Below are 18,943 nucleotides of genomic sequence, written 5' to 3'. Positions count from 1 at the left end.
CATCAGAAACTCCTAGGGTAGGAAAGCTCCTTTTGGCTGGGGAGGTGTTCCCTCGTGTGCCGTTTTCTTTTTCATACCATGGGCATAGGTAAAGCCGGTTCTTCTCAGCATTAACTTGAATGATTTACCTCGCTGCTGAAGCTAGGGTTAGGGTTTTCTCCTCATCTTTGTGAGACTGATACTATTTTGGTGGGGTGATTTTTTGTTTGTTTGTTTAATTTTAGATGGGCCTACTTTTCTTGAGCTTTGCCCCCCCCCTTTTTTTGGGGTCCTTTTTCCCCGCAAGTTTTTTGTGTGTGTATGTATATTCAACAACCTTTGGTTCCAAAATATTGGTTCTAAAGCTTTTTTTTATTTTCAGAGACTCAAAACCAAAATAAAAGCAGTCTCCATGTCGGGTAGCTCTCCTGGAGTAACTCTGAGCTGGAATGAGTCCGGGAGCTTGTGTTCTGTTTGTTTTCATGTGTGATGTTTGCGGCACCCCCTCGGCCACACCTCCCTCCCTGTATCCAAGTAACTCCCCTGGTCTGAGCTTTTGGCTGCTTTGCCCCTCTTGCGTGTTGCATCCTCACTTTGTTGGTGACTGTAAACTGCCACCAGGTATTGTTTTTAATTTTGAGCACAACGTGAGTTCTCTGCAAATGCAACTGATGTGCCCTCTGTGGGGACTAAGAACCCACAGATCATTCGCACTTCTCCTCTGTGAAATGAAACCTCTGGTGCTTCTTTCTTTGCCACCTAATGTCCATGTTATAATTTTGACCGAAAGCACTTAACACAGTCAGGCAGCTTGACCCCTGTGTTGCATAGTCTGAAGTAGCACGTGGTATCGTTTTCACATGGTATCCTCGTGTCCAAGGGATTGTTACAAATCCTGCTGTGCTGAAAGGACAAGAGAAAATAAACCCAGACCTGTTGGGCTCAATGTGCAGAAAGAGGCAGAGACGTTCCATTTGTCCGGGAAGCATCATGTGTGTAGCTGTTTGATAGAAAGCGCTAGAACAGTCATTCTATAGAGAGTATTACGGTGTGATGTCCTGCATGGAGCCGGAATAAATATGATTGGTGTGTTGCAGGAAAAACGGATCGTGTCCCTGGATTCAGCCAACACCAGACTGATGAGCGCGCTGACCCAGGTGAAGGAGCGGTACAGCGTGCAGGTCCGCAACGGCGTCTCTCCCACCAACCCCACCAAGCTTTCCATCACGGAGAATGGTGAATTCAAAAACAGCAGCTGCTGACGGCCTTGCTGACTGCACAGACTGTGGGAGGAGACAGAAGGAAATGTCCCCGCTCTCCTGTCCCCAGCCCTTCACCCAGCCCCTCCTGGTTTACAGAACGTTGCTACTCAGAACAGCGGTGTGACAAGAAACTCTCAAATGAAGAAGGAACCTTGTCTTTCAGGGCAAAGGCTGAGACGTCCGAGGTCGATGCTTTCCCCCATGTCTCTGTGTACATAGGGAACTTAGTTCTGGGCCATGTACAGAAAATTCTACTGTAATATACCCAAAGGAAGTTAATAATGTAGATTACCTTTTTAATTATTGCTATTTTTATTATTGTTTTCCTCTTGTTGAAAGCACTGCATTTTTTAGAGGAGGAAGGTAGGAACTATGTGTGAGTGAGAAATGAGCCCGGCGGTTCAGTAGGTAGAGACCCATTGTCTGTCTGTCTGTCTGTCTGTCTGCCTGCCTGCCTGCCTGCCCGCCCGGTAGAAGCGCACAGCGTGCAATAGGACATTGTCAGAATGAATTTTTCAGGGATTCATCTGCCAGTTAAAAAAACCCACCCAGCCCCCTTGTCCTTTAGGAAGACATGCAAATACTGAGGTCCAAACAAAACATTTTATCCGACTGATCAACCAAGACTGGTTCTGGATGGACAGCTACTCCGCCTGGGGACACGCTTGGGGATAGGACTCAGGCGAGAGCTCGCGCATCAAAAGTGGACTTTAGGAGTGATTTTCCTTGAACTCCTGCTGATGTCATTCCTTCTGTCGCAAGCAGATGGGAAGTTTTCATTTTAGATAGGGGGCTGGTTTTTTACCCCAGTTGTAATAAAGGGTGTTATTTTTCCTCTTTAGAGTTTACAAAACTATAAATATTTGTGTCTCTACACACCATCTTTACCTTCGCACACCCACTGCCCTCCACCCCCGTGGTGGCAGCAGTATCACCAACAGGGTTTCCTCTCCCGGGAGAGGTTCTTCCAATGTGCTGTCCACAAATCATCCACCACAGACTCCCTTTCTTCCACACAGAAAAGGGCTAACCATACCATAGCAGGAATCTCTATTTCCTATTTTAAAAAAGAAAACAAAAAAATTTTTCTATTTGTAAATTATAATTTTTATTTGAGATGAAGATTTTATTCATTGTACTAGCTTATCTCTAGGCAGGGTAATCTTATCTCAATCTTAAACTTTTAAATTGCTTCTTTCTCTGTTCCTTAAGTAAAATTTGGAAAGGAAATTTAAATCTGAAGCATCACTCTCTGAAAAGTGACGCCTACTCTTGTAAGAAAAGAAACCCAAAGTCTGGGGCAGCGAGTTCCGCTCGTTACTCCTGTGCTGTCTGTCGGCCGGCAGATTTGTCAATAATGACTGTTTCACCAGTTGTCATCCTTGGCCTTAGAGCAGGACAGAAACAGTCGTGGAAGCTAATCGATTTCCTTTTTTCCAAAGGTGTGAGATGTCATCTTGAATTCAACCCTGATTATCAGAAGAATAGAATGTTACATGTTAGCCATTATATATACAAAAATATATACATATCTATTCACACATGTGTACATGTAACCACACAAATAGGGAATGTTCTTGCCTTCTGTGCTGTGAGATACATTGAGAGTTTTGAATCTCTTTAAGCAAGATCTAAGCCATTGTTTCTATTGAGAAGAAACATTTCTCAAATAAGTTAATGATATTTATTTTAAATTATAAACTTTTAAGGAAATGTTTAGAAAGGAAAAGGGGAGACAGAGGAAAAAACCTGAGGGAGCCATATGCGTGGAGTGAGTGTTTTTACATAACAGAATATTCGGACGGGAGCAGAGAACATGGACCTGTCGGGTCTTCTTTTGAGTGAAGCCCAGACAGCGGCACCAAGCACCCTTCGAGCAGCACCCCAGCGTTAGTGCTGCCCTCTCTCGGGGGTCTTTGTGCTGGACCTTTCGTCTCAGCAACTGCACCATGGCCCCCCAATTCATGACCTTTTAGTATTTCCCTTCATCACACCCCTATTTCTGCCAGTCAGAGATCTAAAACAGGAGTTTCTCATAATGCTTTTCTGATCTACAGACCTCATGCCCACATGTTTGGTACCCAGATATTATTTTGACCCTTGGTAGTCATTTTACAATTTCTTCTCTCTCCCCTCCAAGCTGAGGGCACACTGTGGTCAAAATCGCTTATTTAAATGGGGACTAATATCAACCAATTCTGCAGTAGTGCCCTGTGTTGGAGGGGTCATGCAAACATGGGTCTGCTGGAACTCGGCTACAGCCAGGTTTAATTCATTCTTTACAAAGCCTTCAGCTGTGCTGCAGAAAACCTGTGAAAGAATTGTCGGTTTCAAGGGCCTCATGTAATGAGGGCGATGTCTTGCTTGAGGTTAGGAAGCTGTCAGGTGCTGGTTATGGATTACAGAGGGCTGATAAATTTACCTGAACTGGGGGCCTGGGGGAGACACACAACATCAAATGTGTTTTTTGGTGGAGGCAATTTATCTTGTTGGCATGTGGGAGCTCCTTGGAGCTGCCTACTTTGGAAGATTAAATGCCCAAATGTGTGGCTAGATTATACAGCCCCCTGTGATCAGGTTATATCGAATGAAGAGAAGAGAGTAAAAATAAGTAAGGTTAAAAGTAAGCTAGAAGTTCTGAGTTGTTGCCAGATGTTAAATTTTAGATTATCCTTTAAGCCTGTTTCTATCCAGATATTTTTCTGCATTTGTCTTTAGAGAATGCTGCAATCTCTAGCACTTATCCTAAAAGATTTTTCCCCTTAAGTATAGAAGAAGGCAGAACCGCCGACTCTTGGTGGAGGTACAGCTTAATTGCCCTTCCTCAGCCGGTGTGCTGCTGGGATCAAGGGCGTGGTGAAGAAGCATGGGCACTGAGGTGGCTTGTCCTGCACGTCACCACATTGCAGGGCATGGCACCAGGGCCGCGTGGAATGTGGAGGTCGGGGGACACGCTTGCTATGTGTGTGTCCCTGACAACCAGACTGGGCCATTGACAGGGAGAAGTGCTGGCAGGATTCAGGAAAAGAGCTTCATATTTCCCTTTTGTATCACTGGGCCAGTGCTGCAAAAAGAGTTACATTTCCATCGGGTCAGCATTCCCTGAGTCTCTGCCATACAAGCCCTGACACAGGGGAGATTGTAACTAGGCAACTGTAACAAACACTCGAGCACTTCCTGTGTGCCTGGCCCTATTGCCAAGGTGCCATTGGGGTCTAGGGCAATCTGTTGGTAAGGGAAAGGTCGCAAAATGAGGTAACCATGCTGCTATAGCTTTTGGCTTTCTCCAGCAGGCTAATCCAGTTGGACAGAATTAGCCTTCTCTGGTCTGCTTCCACCTTCCCCTACGATGCTATTTGACAGGCCCAGAAAGAGTAGGATTTTCTGTCTATGACTACTGTGTGCCCTTGAGAATTAGCTTGAATAAGGAGTCGGCCTTCTCATCTTCGTCTTCCTGTGGCCTTTGTTTACGGAGCTGTAGTTCTGCCCACCCAGGCTCTCACACTGTCCTCGGGTGCAGCAGGTTGGAAGCGGGGCTGTTGTGGAAGTCCCAGGGTGTGAAGATTGCGTCAAGTGAGCTGGCACCGGTGTCTGCTCCTTCCATCTAGGGTTAGCTCTAGTCTTCAGGTGGGAGCTCCTGAGAGGGCTGGCTGTGGGCTGAACTTGGGGAAGGGACCCTCTGCAGGATTACCAAGTCCCAAGTGACCCTGAGCCCCAGGCTTGCCACCAGACTGGACTTGTCACTGGGCCTGACTCCGCAGCTCTGGAGCCCATGCCACAGCTTAGCTGAGCTTGCAGCCACACCTTGGAGGCCGCCTTCTGCAGACCGGAAAGGGCTTTCTTCCCCCTCCCCCTCCCTGTTCTAGTCTAGCAGTGAAACCTCCTTTTTGCCCAGTCATAAGCAGTTGCCTCCCACCCCTACCTGGGGGCAAGAATTTGGGGTACTTTGTTCTTATGATATGTCCATTGAAAGGACCTATTTTACTAGTTTTTCAAAGTAAGATAGACTTGGGTGTTGAAGTTTTAAATAGAATTTCTTTTTGTGTTTGACTGTTATTTGTTCTAGAAGCGTTCTCTTGTCCTCGTGACCCAGTTATGAAGCTCTTGAGTTTAGCCGTTGAGTTTAGGAAGGACAGAGGTGATGAGATTTGCATAAGCGAGGAGAAACACCTTCCGAGGAGTGAACGAGCTGAGGAAGACGACATGATCCAAAAGGGGAGGACTGTGCGCAGCAGCCTTCTCAGTAGCCCAAAGGTTCAAGGAAACAGGACTATTTACAGCCTCTGCCTGCTCTTAAAATACCTAGATATATGGCAAGGCCGTGTCTGTGGACAGCTCGTGCACACCCACACAGCACACAGTTCCCGGGGCCCCCTCTCTCTGACTGCCAGTCCATCGCCCAGCAGTGATGCGCACTTTCCTGGGCTGTTTAGATTTTACACTCTCACTTGTTACATTTTATGACAGTGGTTCTCTCTTTTTTGTACCATATGTGTTATATGTGTGTATATATATATATATATGTTATATACATATATATATATATGTTAAAGTAACCTGAAATTGATTTGGGGCGTCATAGAAGGAAAGTTAAATCTCACTAATCTGGATTCTGGCCCACAAAGATCAGTGGGATCCAGAATGAAGTAGTTGTGGTTCCTGATCAGTTGATCCTCAGGTATTGGCATCACCAACCCAGCCAGACTTGGCAAATGCAGTAAGCCACCCAAGGAAAGCAAAATGGTGGTTTTTACCCAAATTTCATCATGCATTTTACTTTCCTACTTAGTTCTTATTTTTTACTCAAATGCCCTCCTTTTTCCCTAGGAAATGTTTTACTTAGTTCAAGACCTAGAACCAGATCTATCTGTTGTAGAGAGATTAACACAGAAGCTGTGTCTTAGGAGCCTTCATCATCTGTGTGGGGATACCCATATTTATGTACAAATACTGTATCTGTGTCATTTCTGAACTCCCAAGGGAAATTTTTAAGTCTCAGTTCACCAAAAGGTTCAATATGAATTGATTCAGTGACCATTTTCCTGCAGAAAAGTTGAAATAAATAGTAAAGCTTAGCTTTTGACTGGTGCTTAGACATTTCCTAGTTCCATTAACTCAAGCAGACAGCAGCACCTTAACCTGAATCACACCTGTGAGGAATTCACCTTCTAAATTTGCTTTTGTTTTTCATCTCCAGGGCCTTAATAAAAGTGTGTTAATGCACAGGACTATTTTACAATGCTAGCTCTAAATAATTTATTTTTTATTTCAAGAAAGAAAAATACACCTTAGAAAAACAAAACCCAAGATTTTATTTTATTTTTAAAGCCATATTTTTGTGCTGGTAGCACTTAGACTGTTCCATATGTGAGATCCATATCTGCATTTCATTACCTGGGTTTGTTCTAAAAAAGATTTATTTTTGTTCTGTGAATAATTTTTGATGGTTCTTGTACATGTACAGATATAGATACGTTTGAGGTCTTTTATTGATAATCCTACAAAGAATACAAATAAACTTTAACTTTAAACATTTCAGACTAACGTTACTACGGTATGTGACATATTCCTCTCTTCCTTTGCATGTGTCTGGGTGGTCAGGACACTTGGGGAAAGACCAGGGGGAAATGTATGCAGGAACATTATTCTAAAGGTATATTTTAAACATTAAAAACAATGCCTTAGAATTTCCCAGCTTACAGGGAAGAAATATTTAGATTCAGGACAAATAGCGAGTATGAACACATGGTATGGAGCTGTGATAAGAGCCCAGAGAGCTCCTCATTCTGGAGAATTGAAATCCCTTTACTGGGTTGTCACTGGTGAAGAAAGTGTTCACTCTCCTTGGAAGCATGGCCCCCCTCAGCTTCCCGGAACACGACTGTCCTCTCTTAGTTCCCAGAGAGATTAATGGGGCTTGTTTCAGGATTTTTGTTTTTTTGTTCTTGTTTGCTTGTCATTCTCAAAGTCACTGTTCCCAAGTACCTCCACCTTCTCTTGTTTACCTATTTCATTCTATAGAGTCACAGGGATGCGGGTTGTCTGTGTCGTTTTATTTTGTGCTGGGTGGTGGTCTGAGCTCCACAGTGAGCCTCTTCATGCATCTGGAGTTATTTCTCATTCTGAGCTACTTGGAATTAAAAAATGAAAATTCACTCGAAACCCAGAGAAGACGTGAGCTATTTTTTGTTTACTTCGAAGCCAATCCACCTCAATCTGAATTGCTCGTGGCCCAACGTTCGCTGTAAGACTTCTTGGATCTGAAACGTCAAAAAGAGAGAAACTGTTCATACTGTGTGTGGCCTTGTTGTCTCTGCCCTAAACTGCCCACCTCTATACCCTTTATTGTTCTCAGTCTCCCTCCAGCTGCCTGCCTTTTGTCATCAGCACCATCACCAATGAGAAGGCACCTAAATCAATTTTGTTGCCCACCCCCACCCCCCCAGCCAAAAAAAGAGAAAGTCTGAGGACAAAGGAAGCTCAAACAAATGGCCTAATCGGTGATTCTCAATCCGGACCGTTCATCAGAATCACTGCAGAACTTAAAGAGGAGGAGTGCCTTTGACCTCCACCACTGAACAGCTCAGCAGAATCTCAGGACAGGGGCCAGGCTTTTCCTGAGCTTCCCCAGGGATTCTAACCTCAGCCAGGGTTACCAGCCACTAGTCCCTCTGGAGCACTGAATACGTGAGTGTCTGTGACATGTTTCTCTGTCCTTGTCCCTGGGACCGGGACAAGTTGGCTACAGTTTGCCTTCTATTTGGAATGTTAAATGCTGCTAGAACTAATAATGTGTGTTCTACCTTCCCCGGGCACAAGCTTGTCCCACCAGTTCCTTCTCTGAATCTGTGAGATGGAAGTTCTCTCCACTAATGTGGGATAGATACATTCCAACAAAGGTGACCAGGAGACAGAATTCCCCATCTGGACCCCAATCTTCCTATTATTGGTTTTCATTTAGAACAGAAGGTAGATGGTTTCTGGTTTGGTCTCCCCCCAAAATCCTTGAGTTTTATAGACCTGATACTCAGCACTGCAATGTTATTACTTGGACTTTTACTTTAAAAAAAAAAAAATGTATCAGATGCTGAATTGCATCTTTTGCACCTGTTCTTCCTTCAATAGCAAAATGCACTGAAATCTGTTCCCTCCCCCGTTCCCTGGCAGGCGTGCATGTGCGCACACGCACCCCACCGTTCTTTCTAGAAACTTGAGTTTGTAAGATTTAAATGGCCAGGGTGCTCTTTCTTTGGTCTGTGAGTAAATTGCAATAAACTACCAGATAAATGCCAATCTGTTTCCTTGTTTGTGATTTTGGCTAGAGGACACACAAGGCACTCTCTGGCTCTGGCATCATATGAGTGTGTGATATAACTGACATAGGTGCCCTTAGGCCATATTTGAAATCAGCTTGAGGCTTTTGTCATAATATTTAGGAATAATTCTTCCTCTTGACAGTCTTTCACCCCACATAAGAACAAGGTGTGGGGGAATGGAGCCTGGAAAGAATGTATATTTAGAACAATAATAATGTTGATCATGGTAATAATGGCTTATGTTTATGTTTATTGAGCACGTACTCTGTGCCAGTTTGCTAGGCACTGGACCATTTCATCATAGTGCCAACCATTTGAGTTAGGTACTGTAGTTCCTAATTCACAAAGAAACCGAGACGCAGAAAGATGAAGGTACTTGCCCAAGGTCACACAACTAGGAAGCGGAAAGCCAAGACCTAAATTCAGGTCCTTCTGAGTGTGCTGCCTTCATTTTATTTTTAAGAGCTCAGGAAAGTTGTTGGCTAGAGTAAGAAAAATATCTGAAAAGCTCTCAACACATGAACCAACCTGTCACCATGTGCCCAGGTGATGGTAGTGGGAACACAGGAGCTGACTTTCCAAAGCTGTCCCTCTCCCTGCGTTGGTTTCGACAGTATTGTCAAGTCATCTAACTGATCAAAATCAGAAGTGGCAGAAGGCTCACCTCACTCAGAAACTGGTCTTTCATATCTTCTGGGTCCATCGCAGCTGGGATGGTAAAATCTGCCTTCAGGATGCCAAAGGGTTGCCCTGAAAGAGAAAGTGCTACCTGTTTGGGGGACAGTGATCTTACTGCCGTTTGAAAACTTCAAATTCTTAGCAGGTGGTACACGTGATTTAGGATTTCAAACATGGAGAAGAAACTGAACAAGAGACTGCTCGTCTGCAATTAGGGCCAACCAACTAGGGGCTGAAAGGAAAGTCTTGTGTCGTGGGGTAATGCCGGCTCTCCTCCCCCATCAGGCAGTTATTTTCCTTTCTGTATTTTCCTCCTACTTCTTCGTAACTATTAAGTAGACGCTGTACACCATGCTGGACATACACACCCCTCCCTGGGCTCCCATTGGTAACGGCCCAGGAAACACTAAGTGCTCTGAGCCTACAAACAACTCGGCCTCTGGCCGTCAGCCCCTGCAATCGTCACAGAACTACCAGCGCATCACAGGACGACCGATATGTGTGTAGCCCTTTGTAGTTTCTCAAGTCCATCACGGTGTCCCTGGGTGTTGGCAGCAGCCCTGGAGGTAGGCAGGTGGTTGCTACCGCACCCCTCTTGCAGGTGAGAAATGGGAGGTTCCGAAGCGAGGTGCACCCTCGGCTTTCCCGGCAGGCAGGGGTAACTGGAGGGTCCTCACCCTTGCTCCTCCTCCAGCTGTCCTAGACCTCCCAGCATTCCACGCTGCCTTTCATCCGAAGGTCTTGAGTCCCCTGTGCGAAGGAGTGGCTGCCCAGGTCCAACCCGCTACGAGTGGGAACTCGGTGACCAGAAGCAGGTACCTGATTCAGGTGCTGGGGCTTTTCCTTGCGACGGCTGGGTAGACGTGCTCCCGTGTTGGGCCTGAGTGGCAGAAGCGGCGTCTCTCGCGTCAGTGCCACGTCCTTCATTGGGCACAGCTGCAGGAGGGAAAGGAAGGAGTCGCTGCAAAGACAGCCAGGAGCAAGGCGGTCTGAGGTGGGTGTCTGCCCCGAGCTGGGAGGTGGGCTTGGGCAGCCACCGCCGTGCACACAGTGGCTGCAGAAACCGCTGGTGTGGGAAGCTTAGCCCCTGGCAGCCCTTGACTTCCTCCCGCGGGCTGGCGTTCCAGCCCTTGAGTTGCTAACCACCCTCTCTCACAAAGTGCCCCGCTACAGGATTTGTGGGGCTAGTGCAGTGTTACGTCTACTCAGTAGCAAATGTCTTCTGTTGGTAGTTCCTACCCGAAGAGGCCCAGTCCCCTAATGTTGTCTGCCAGCCACACGGAGCCCTGCCATGGCACCAGGGACCCCCAACATCTCCATCAAGTCATATTGTCAAAGTATCTCAGAACCAAGCCTCCCCCCGCAACCTCCTCTGCCCTGTATGGCTGCCCATCAGCTGAGGCACCAGCCAGAGACCCCAGGTACCCTCAACTCCTCTCTTACTCCCTGTCACTTGCTCTCCTATTCAGTCACCAAAGTCCAGCCAGTGCCTTGCAGTTGCCTTTTTATTTCAAATATGGAAATAACCATATTGCTTTTATGGTGTATTATTGTAAAATATTTAAGCAAAAGTATCCCTCCTCAGACCCAGGGACAACCACTATTAACTTGAATTTTTAAAACTTGAATGTGTAAAGATCTACCTTATCTTTTTATTTTTTTTTTAAGTTTATTGCAATATACACTTTTTTTTATTCATTTGCTTTTGTTATAGATGTTTCTCCTTTTTCCCCCATTGACACCCTCCTCCTGATCCTACCCCACCCCCCGCATTATTGTCTATGTCCATTGGTTACGCACACATGCATATACGTTCTGTGGTTTATTTCTTCCCTCCCCGCCGTCCCCCTCTTCTGAGGTTTGTCAGTCTGTACCCTACTTCCATGTCTCTGGGTCTATTTTGTTCATCAGCTTATTTTAGTCATTATATTCCACAAGTAAGTGAGCTCAAATACTTTCTCTGGCTTATTTCGCTTAGCATAATGCTCTTCAGGTCCTTCCATGTCGTCTCCAAGGATAACAGATCTTTCTTTCTTACAGCTGCATAGTACTCCATGGTGTATATGTACCACAGCTTTTTTATCGACTCATCTATTGATGGACAGTTGGGTTGTTTCCAGATCTTATCAATTATAAAAAGTGCTGCTATGAACATAGGGGTACATATATTCTTTCTGATTGGTGTTTCAGGCTTCTTAGGGTATATTCCTAGAAGTGGGATCATTGGGTCAAATGGCAGTTCAATTTTTAATTCTTGGCGGTAACACCATGTTGTTTTCCATAGTGGCTGCACCAGTCTGCATTCCCACCAGCAGTGCACTAGAGTCCCCTTTTCTCCACACCCTCGCCAGCTCTTGTCGTTTGATGATTTGTTGATGGCAGCCATTCTGGCAGGTGTGAGGTGATACCTCATAGTCGTTTTAATTTGCATCTCTCTGATGATTAGTGACATTGAGCATTTTTTCATGTCTCTTGGCCATCTGTATGTCCTGTTTGGAGAGGTGTCTATTTAGGTCCTCGGCCTATTTTTTAATTGGGTTCTTTGTCTTCCTTTTGTTGAATTGTATGAGCACTCTATATATTTTGGAGATTAACCCCTTATCTGGTGTATCGTTGGCAATCATGCTCCCCCATACAGTGGGTTCCCTTTCCATTTCGATGCTTGTTTCTTTTACTGGGCAGAAGCTTTTTAGTTTGATGTCGTCCCATGCATTAATTTTTCCTTTGTTTCTCTTGCCGTAGGCATTGTATCAGTGAAAAGTCTGAGTGTGATATGTGAAATTTTATTGCCTACATTTTCTTCTAGGATTTTCATGGATTCACGAGTCACATTTAAATCTTTACCTTATTCTCGTTAAAGGCTGTGCAGTATTTCATCAAATGTACCAGAACTTATTTAGCCAACTTACTTTCAGTGGACATCAGATTGCCTCCAGTTTTTCAGTGCAACAATCAATGCTGCAACCAACAGCCCTGGTGTGGAGGATGCGTGTATGTGTGTGCGCCTTGTGCGGTTGTTTTCTTAATAAATGCCCACGAGTAGAACCTCTGCACAGAAGCGTGTGCCCATCACATCTTCGCCAGGAGGGCAGCACCAGGTTACTTCCCCACCCAGTGTCTGAGGTTGCTGATTTTCCCCTTCTCATCAGCTCTAGCACCTTTTAAATCTTCCCAACCGGTAAGTAAACAAAATCCATCGAAAACAAAATGCATCTTCCGTTTGATTTGCATTTCTGTGACAAAGAACAAAGCTGAGCGTGTTTGTGTTCATCGTTCTTCAGTTAACGTCACATGCGTAGCAAGTAAAATCGTCCGGCCGGTGTGGCTGAGTGGCTGAGCGTCGACCCTGCACGAAGAGGTCGCCAGTTCGATTCCTGGTCAGGGCACATGCCCAGGTTGTGGGCCTGATCCCCAGTGGGGGGCATGCGGGAGGCGGCCAGTCGATGTTCTCTCTCATCGCTGTTTCCATCTCTCTCTCCCTCTCACTTCCTCTCTCTCTCTCTCTCTGAAATCAATAAAGGAAAACAAACAAACAAGTAAAATCAATTCCCTCATGTCTCTTCTCGTTCTGGTGCTCCCGACCTGGCCCTCAGTCCACTTACCCATCCGCACACAGACCTTCCTGTCTCCTCTCTGGGTCGGCCTCCTCCCCAAATGACCTCCTTCCCCACCCGAAGCCCTGCAAATTCCTTTAATGAAATGAGTGAATCTGCAAAACCCAGGAACACTCCCCTCTCATCACCCGACTATCACCGCTATGAACATGTTCACACGTTCCCGCCAGTGTGTCGATGTTTCCTTTCGACACTGCTGTGACTGGCTGCGTGCACAGTGCTGAATCGCCTTTTCCTTTAGCGTCCAAATGCGGTCACTGGTCCTTGTCATCGTAACCCCCTTGCTTCTACTAACCACAGATCTGAGCGTTCTGCTAAACACCTCTGATGGCTCCAGCCCTGGCTGCAGGAAGTCTCCCTCTTCCCACCCACCCCGGCCACCTCTTCCCCAAAATGTGGCTTACTCCCCGGTCACCTCAGGCGGCTTGTCATTCCCAAAGCACACACTTGCACATCCACCTGTCTGCCCATGCTGATCTCTGTGCCCAGAAGAACCTTCTACCTCTTGTCTAATCACCGTGGTAAGTAGAAATCCCTGGGGGAGATGCTCCAGTTTCCTCTGTGGATGCCCGAAACCGTGGATAGTACCAAACCCTACAGATGCGCCTGTGCGTGCATTCCAGGGTGAAGTTTAATTGGTAAAGTGAGCACATTAAGAGATGGATACTAAATAGTCCAATGAAACCGTTATGACAATACACTGTGATGGAAGTTGGGTGGATGTGGCCGCGGTCTCGTTCTCCTCCTCCCCCTCTCAGCTGGTGGCTACCAAGTGGCCCGTGGGCAGGCAGCCCACAGCAGTACTTTCCAGCCCTTTCCACCTCGTGGCGCACACACTAATTCCTGAAATTCTGCAGCACCTCTGACAAAAAAAAAATAGGTATAATTTTGATTCATTCAAAATTGTTGCGTTGTGTTGTGTTGGCTATTGACATTTTTTTATTTGACAGCCTAAGGTAGCGGTTCTCAACCTGGGGGTCGAACGACCCTTTCACAGGGGTCACCCAAGACCATCGGAAAACACCTATTTCTGATGGTCTCGGGAAGCGAGACACCGCTCCTCTGTCCGTCTCCAGGCAGATGAAACAGCCCCTGCTGGAGGGATTCTGCAGTCTCACTAATTCAGGATTGGGGTCATTCGCAGTCGTTTATAATTAACAAGATGAAAATGAGGCCAGCCCTGTCCATCCGATAGGTAAGGACAGAGGCAGGTGATGAATGAATCACTAGTCATTTAACTAGTGAGCTGAGATTAAAATGGTGTTGGCTACCTTTATTATCTGCCAAATGCCCACTGAAACATACCGCATGGCAATGGCGTCGTCCTTCAGTTTACAGATGAGGGAAACGAAGTTCTGAGAGGTTAGAAAACTTGCCAGAGGCCACACGGTAGGTAGTAGAGCAACATTGCAACATTCGGCCTCCTGCAGCCAAGTGGAGTGTCTCCCCTAGATGGCCCACCCTAAATTATGATCCACGAGGAGGGAGGGTGAGCTGGCTCTGGCTTGGCAGAATGCCCTGCAGAGTGGACTGGCATGCAGCCAGGGGTGGGGACTGTGGCCCAGCACATCCCCACCCGCCCAGCCTCAACCTCCCCACCTGCCATGGAAGCTGGGGCTGGGGTTCCCAGAAGGGGGAGCTGTTCAGTAGGGTTGGGCCAGGGTGGGATCCCCAAGCCCCAGCTTCCAGGGCGGGTGGGCACGTGGTCCGGGCCCTGGCCGGCTCCCAGCAGCCCCCGGGCGTGCGGCCTGCTGTGTGGCTGCCCACTCGGCGTGGGGCGCACGATGCTCCTCCTGCCCAGCCGGGCTCAGGAGCCGGAAAGCCTGAGCCACTGGCTTCGCCTGAAAGGCCCCTGGAGGCTGAGCTGCCACCTGGGAGGACCCATGGGACCCACCCCTTGTGCGGCTGTCAGGACGCCCTCTCCGCTTCCCAGGCCCTGGAGAGCCCAGGAGCCCGCCGAGACGGGTCAGCACCCGGACAGAGCAGAAAGCGGGAGTGTACCTGGTGTGGACGTCACCCCCACGGTCACTTTTGAGGAGGGAGCTCCGAGGAGCTGAGGGAGTGATGCTGACTTCCGGTGTCCGACAGAGGGGTCTGCAAGTGAAGACGGAGGGTGACTGAGGGGCACAGCGGTCCCCCAGCGGGCACTGCTGGGCCCAGGCCCCGGGGTTGTACCCCCACCACAGCTTCAGCCCCACCACAGCTCTGCACGGGAGGAGCCGTGGTCGCTATTGCACAGAATAAGGAGTTTCCTTTGTGCTGATGAGAATGTCCTAAGATGAGGTCATGCTGATTGGACAATCCTGTGAATGTGCTAAAACCCACTGCGTCGGACACTTTGAAAGAGTGAATTTTAAGGTATGTGAATTATATCACAATGAAGCTGTTACCAAAAAGGAAGGAAGGAGGGAAGGAGCAAGCAGACCAGAGAGGCCTGCTGCTGAGGGTCCTCCGACACACAAGATCAGATAACCAGGTGGCCCCCGGCTCTGTGCCTTCAGTGACCGTAACCATGACAATCGCTGATACCTGCTTACTCTGCGCCAGGGGCTCGGCGAGGTCCTTTATGTACATCCTCATTCAGTCTTCAGAGCCCCCCCACGAGGCGGGTCATCGGTACCATTTCGTTTAATGTGTTTTCCAGATGAAAAGGAGGCTCAGAGACGCGGGTAAAGTCCGTCTGATTCCGAAGCCCATGCTTTGAGCCGTTTCATTGCCCAGTGACTAATTTCTGTTGCCAACTGCTAATGTCCTGAGGCTGGGTGGGGCCTGGTCCACTCGTCAGAGAGCTCCCAGAATTAAGACAAATGCTGCTCCAAAACTCAGTTGCCCTCGGACTAGGAGCGCCTGCTTAGGTCTATGCTCAGTGCCTGCTGCTGCCAAGAACACCCGTTCCCGCTCCCTCGTGGCCTCGTGGGCCAGGGAGCACTGCCACTCACCGTAGAAGCAGATGAAGGGTTGCAGGGAATAGCAGGCCACTGAAGAAACTCTAGGCGCGTAGCGGACGTAGGTGCGGAGCCCAGCACACAGCCCTGCCCCGAACTTGGGCACCTGCAGCCAGGTGGGGATACTGGCACCCAAGTCGCTGGACCAGCTCAGGGACCCAGAGGCCGCATTGAAGTAGAGGCCAATCCAGGCCTCGGTCTCGCTGGTGATGGACTTCAGGGCCTCCTTGCCCGCCTCGTCGGTCACCGTCTGCAGGTCGGCCAGGTCCGTGTGGTGGGTACGGCAGTACAGCAGGGCCGACAGCCACGTCGTTCCCTGGTCAAACCGCTTGAAGGTCAGTCTGCCCATCTGGACCACCGCTGGGGGCAAAGAACAGAGAGCACACAGCTGCGATTCTAAGCAGTGGACGTTTGGGAACCACCTGAGGGATCGGTTCCGGGCCCGGAGAAGGGAAACGCCCGTCTGTAGAACTGAGAGTCCCATCCTGGGTGCAGAATGGGGAGTCACCTCCTCAGATTCAAAGGGGGCCCTCCTAACTCTAACACATACCGGGCGCCAAAGCCCATCAGGATTTGCCTGACATCGCCCTCATTTTCCCTATCTAAACTGATTGTTAAAGCTGCCCTCCACTGAGCACCTGGTACTCGCCAGCCCCGAGCAGCGCCCGTGGGCACATCATCTAAGCTCTGCACAGAACCCCGGGAAGTGGATGTGCTGACTCCACTGTAGAGAGGGGACAAGAAGGGCTCCAGGAGGTCATGACTTGTCCAAACGTATGCCACCTTGCGTGGCAAGACGAGGGGCACAGGCCAGTGTGCCCGCCTCGGCAAACTCATGTCACCCCACAACTCCATACTCTAAACGTGCAGAAAACCGGCTCCATCAGACAGGGAGACAGAGGAATGTATTTCCTTTGTCGTAGAATTTCTCTATACCAAACACGAAGAAAAACAGGTTTTTTTTTTACTCCCAGTGATACCCAGAGAGGAAACACCCCTCACCAGATGGACAGGCCTGGGCTCTGAGGAAGTGCCACCCACGCCCCATCCCAAGCCGCTGAGGGGGGGCAGAGAGCTGGGGTGCAGCCTGGGCCCCTCCTCGGTCTGGCTGGAGACCTTGATCACGTCACCTGCCCCTCTGGGTCCGTTTCATAGTTAAGGCGTTGACTCTCTGCAGGGGTTTCAGCCTGGGGCCGCCAAGCCGGGGGAGCCCTCAGCCAGGTGGGGGGAGGGGGAACCCAGATGGGTGACCCTGCCAGCTGGTTCTGGTGGAGAAGGCGGGGCTCCTGGCCGTGTACCTGGCTCTGGAGAGGTGGTCAGGCTGAGAGCAGGCTCCTCGAGGTTCTGCTGCACCTTGTCAGGGTCTGGAAAACAGAAACAGGCCTCCAGCTCGGGGGGTCAGAGCGGGGCTCCCTGGGGCCCTCTGCAGGCCCAGGAACTGCCCAGCGGAAGTTGGGAGGAGCCTAGCTCCAGGTTAGACAGACTCCTTTGTTCCTACTTACTTTTATTCAGTAAACATGACTACTGAGCTCCTACTGTGGGGCAGATACTAGTGTGGCCCCGGGAAAGAGCAGAAAGGAGAAGCGCAGTCTCCTTTCTCAGAGAGGACGCGAGGAGCCCGCCTGGTGGAGGGGCGAAGGAGGACCGCAGCCAGGCAAAGGCCAGGACCCGAGGTGGGGGGGGCCGCCTGGTGTCGAGCGCAGAAACCAGCCAGTGAGGCTGAGGGGAGGGGAACGGAGGGCAGAGATGGAGCAGGGCCAGGTGGCTACCAAAGGGTGCGGTTCTGAGTGCCAAGGGGACCTAGTGAATGCAGTTAAGCAAAGTGTCTGATTTGCATGTTCAGAAGTTCATTGTGTAGGGAACAGCTGTAGGTGGGCAGACCCCTGGGAAGAGGGGTGTGCGGGCGGGTGGCCGGCAGAGATGGGGAGAGAGGGGGGAGTCCTAGCCAGCAGAGGGGTGTGGGAAAGCACCTCACACTCCCTTCCTCGGACAGGCTCCCATCCTAGCCCCCCACTCCCAATGCATTCGGAATCCTAGGTCAAACCCAGGCCACAGTGGGCTACCTTTCAAGGCCCTGTGACAGGCATGGTGGAGAACTGGGGACTCATCAGGTTGATCCTCTGGGCCCCTAGAGTTGGGCTGGGCCTTGGCCGATTGAGAGAAGAGCAGAAACAGGCAGTTTTCAGCAGGAAAGTGCTGTCTGGCCTTTAGCCACCCCCCAGGTGATCTCGGACAAAGGTCAGAGGAACAGGCCCTGGGCAGAGGGCAGCCCGGGGCAAGGATGGCTGGCACCATGTCACTGAGCACATGTGCTGCACAGATGCCCCAGAGAGCTGGCTGCACCCCACACCCCCGCCCCGTGAGACAGAACCTCCCCGTGCTCTGTGAGAAGGCGAGTGACCTTGAACTCCGCTCTCCTTTCTGCACAAGGATCCCCATCCTGTCCTTTGCCTTCTTCCTCCCTTCCTTTTTTCTCTCCCCCTAAATCTTTCAGCGGCCGAAGGAAGGGACAAAGTGACAGATTTTGCTCTTTCTCTGCCCTGATTCCCACTCGTTTCTCTGATGGACCCTGGAAATGAGGGACAGAGAGAGACAGCGCGGCCGTGGAGAGGAGCGCAGCCGGCGGGACGGGACGAAGACACTCGTCCTAGGAAAGCGGACCCGGCCCAGAACCCCAGAGCGTGGCTGTGAACACACCCTCGTAGCAGATGAAGGGCTTCTGAGCCGTGCACGGGGCGGCGCCCAGGTTGGGGAGGATGGACACGGTGGAGTACAGCGTGGCACAGAGGCCCTCCTGGAAGCTGGGCAGCAAGCTCCACACCGGGGCGCTGAAGCTGGAGCCGCTGGACCAGCTCAGGCCGCCGATGCGCACGTTGAAGAAGAGGCCGATCCACGCCTCGGTGCTGCTGGTGAGGTCGTAGAGCGTCTTCACGCTGCTCACTCTGTTCATGCTCTGCAGGTCGGCCAGGTCCGTGTGGTGCCCCCGGCAGTACCGCAGGGCGTCCAGCCAGCTCAGCTCCTCCTCCACCCTCAGGAAGGTCTTGCCATTGCTCACCAGCTGCAGGGCTGGGGCAAGAGAGGCTGTCACCATTCGGCCACTTCCAGCCACACCACAGGCAGCTTCCCCAGCCCACAGCTGGCCCTCCCGT

General features: G+C 49.6%; 2 protein-coding genes across 8 annotated transcripts in view; one reads left to right on the top strand and one right to left on the bottom strand.

Annotated features, from left to right (window-relative positions):
• Nucleotides 1–7,271, top strand: part of RASAL2 (RAS protein activator like 2) — a 292,067-nt gene extending 284,796 nt beyond the window's left edge. For all 7 annotated transcript variants that reach the window (XM_036272221.1, XM_036272220.1, XM_036272223.1 and 4 more), the window contains one exon: nt 1,077–7,271. In XM_036272221.1, coding sequence (XP_036128114.1) covers nt 1,077–1,241 — 165 coding nt within the window. In that variant the 3' untranslated portion in view covers nt 1,242–7,271. The remainder of the gene's footprint in view (nt 1–1,076) is intronic.
• Nucleotides 7,272–7,420: 149 nt separating this feature from the next.
• On the bottom strand, nt 7,421–18,885 carry CLEC20A (C-type lectin domain containing 20A). The gene is made up of 6 exons (XM_036271999.1): nt 18,492–18,885; nt 17,093–17,158; nt 15,789–16,154; nt 10,055–10,171; nt 9,222–9,307; nt 7,421–7,501 (listed from the first exon to the last, which is right to left on the bottom strand). Exons 1-6 carry the CDS (start codon nt 18,883–18,885, stop codon nt 7,421–7,423), a joined length of 1,110 nt encoding a protein of 369 aa, XP_036127892.1.
• Nucleotides 18,886–18,943: the final 58 nt, after the last annotated feature.

Source organism: Molossus molossus, unplaced genomic scaffold, assembly GCF_014108415.1.
Source record: "Molossus molossus isolate mMolMol1 unplaced genomic scaffold, mMolMol1.p scaffold_m16_p_20, whole genome shotgun sequence".
NCBI classification, from domain to species: Eukaryota; Metazoa; Chordata; class Mammalia; order Chiroptera; family Molossidae; genus Molossus; species Molossus molossus.
The sequence above is the reverse complement of the archived record's forward strand: the minus strand, read 5'-3'. Positions and strand labels throughout refer to the sequence as shown.

Excerpts from the sequence above, each read along its gene's own strand:
- CLEC20A (XM_036271999.1), bottom strand. The coding sequence starts at position 18,885 with ATGGTGACAGCCTCTCTTGCCCCAGCCCTGCAGCTGGTGAGCAATGGC. Across the intron at positions 9,308-10,054 it reads AGCCCCAGCACCTGAATCAG|GGCAACCCTTTGGCATCCTG; the intron begins GTACCTGCTTCT and ends TTTCTCTTTCAG. Across the intron at positions 7,502-9,221 it reads AAGACCAGTTTCTGAGTGAG|ATCCAAGAAGTCTTACAGCG; the intron begins GTGAGCCTTCTG and ends TTGACGTTTCAG.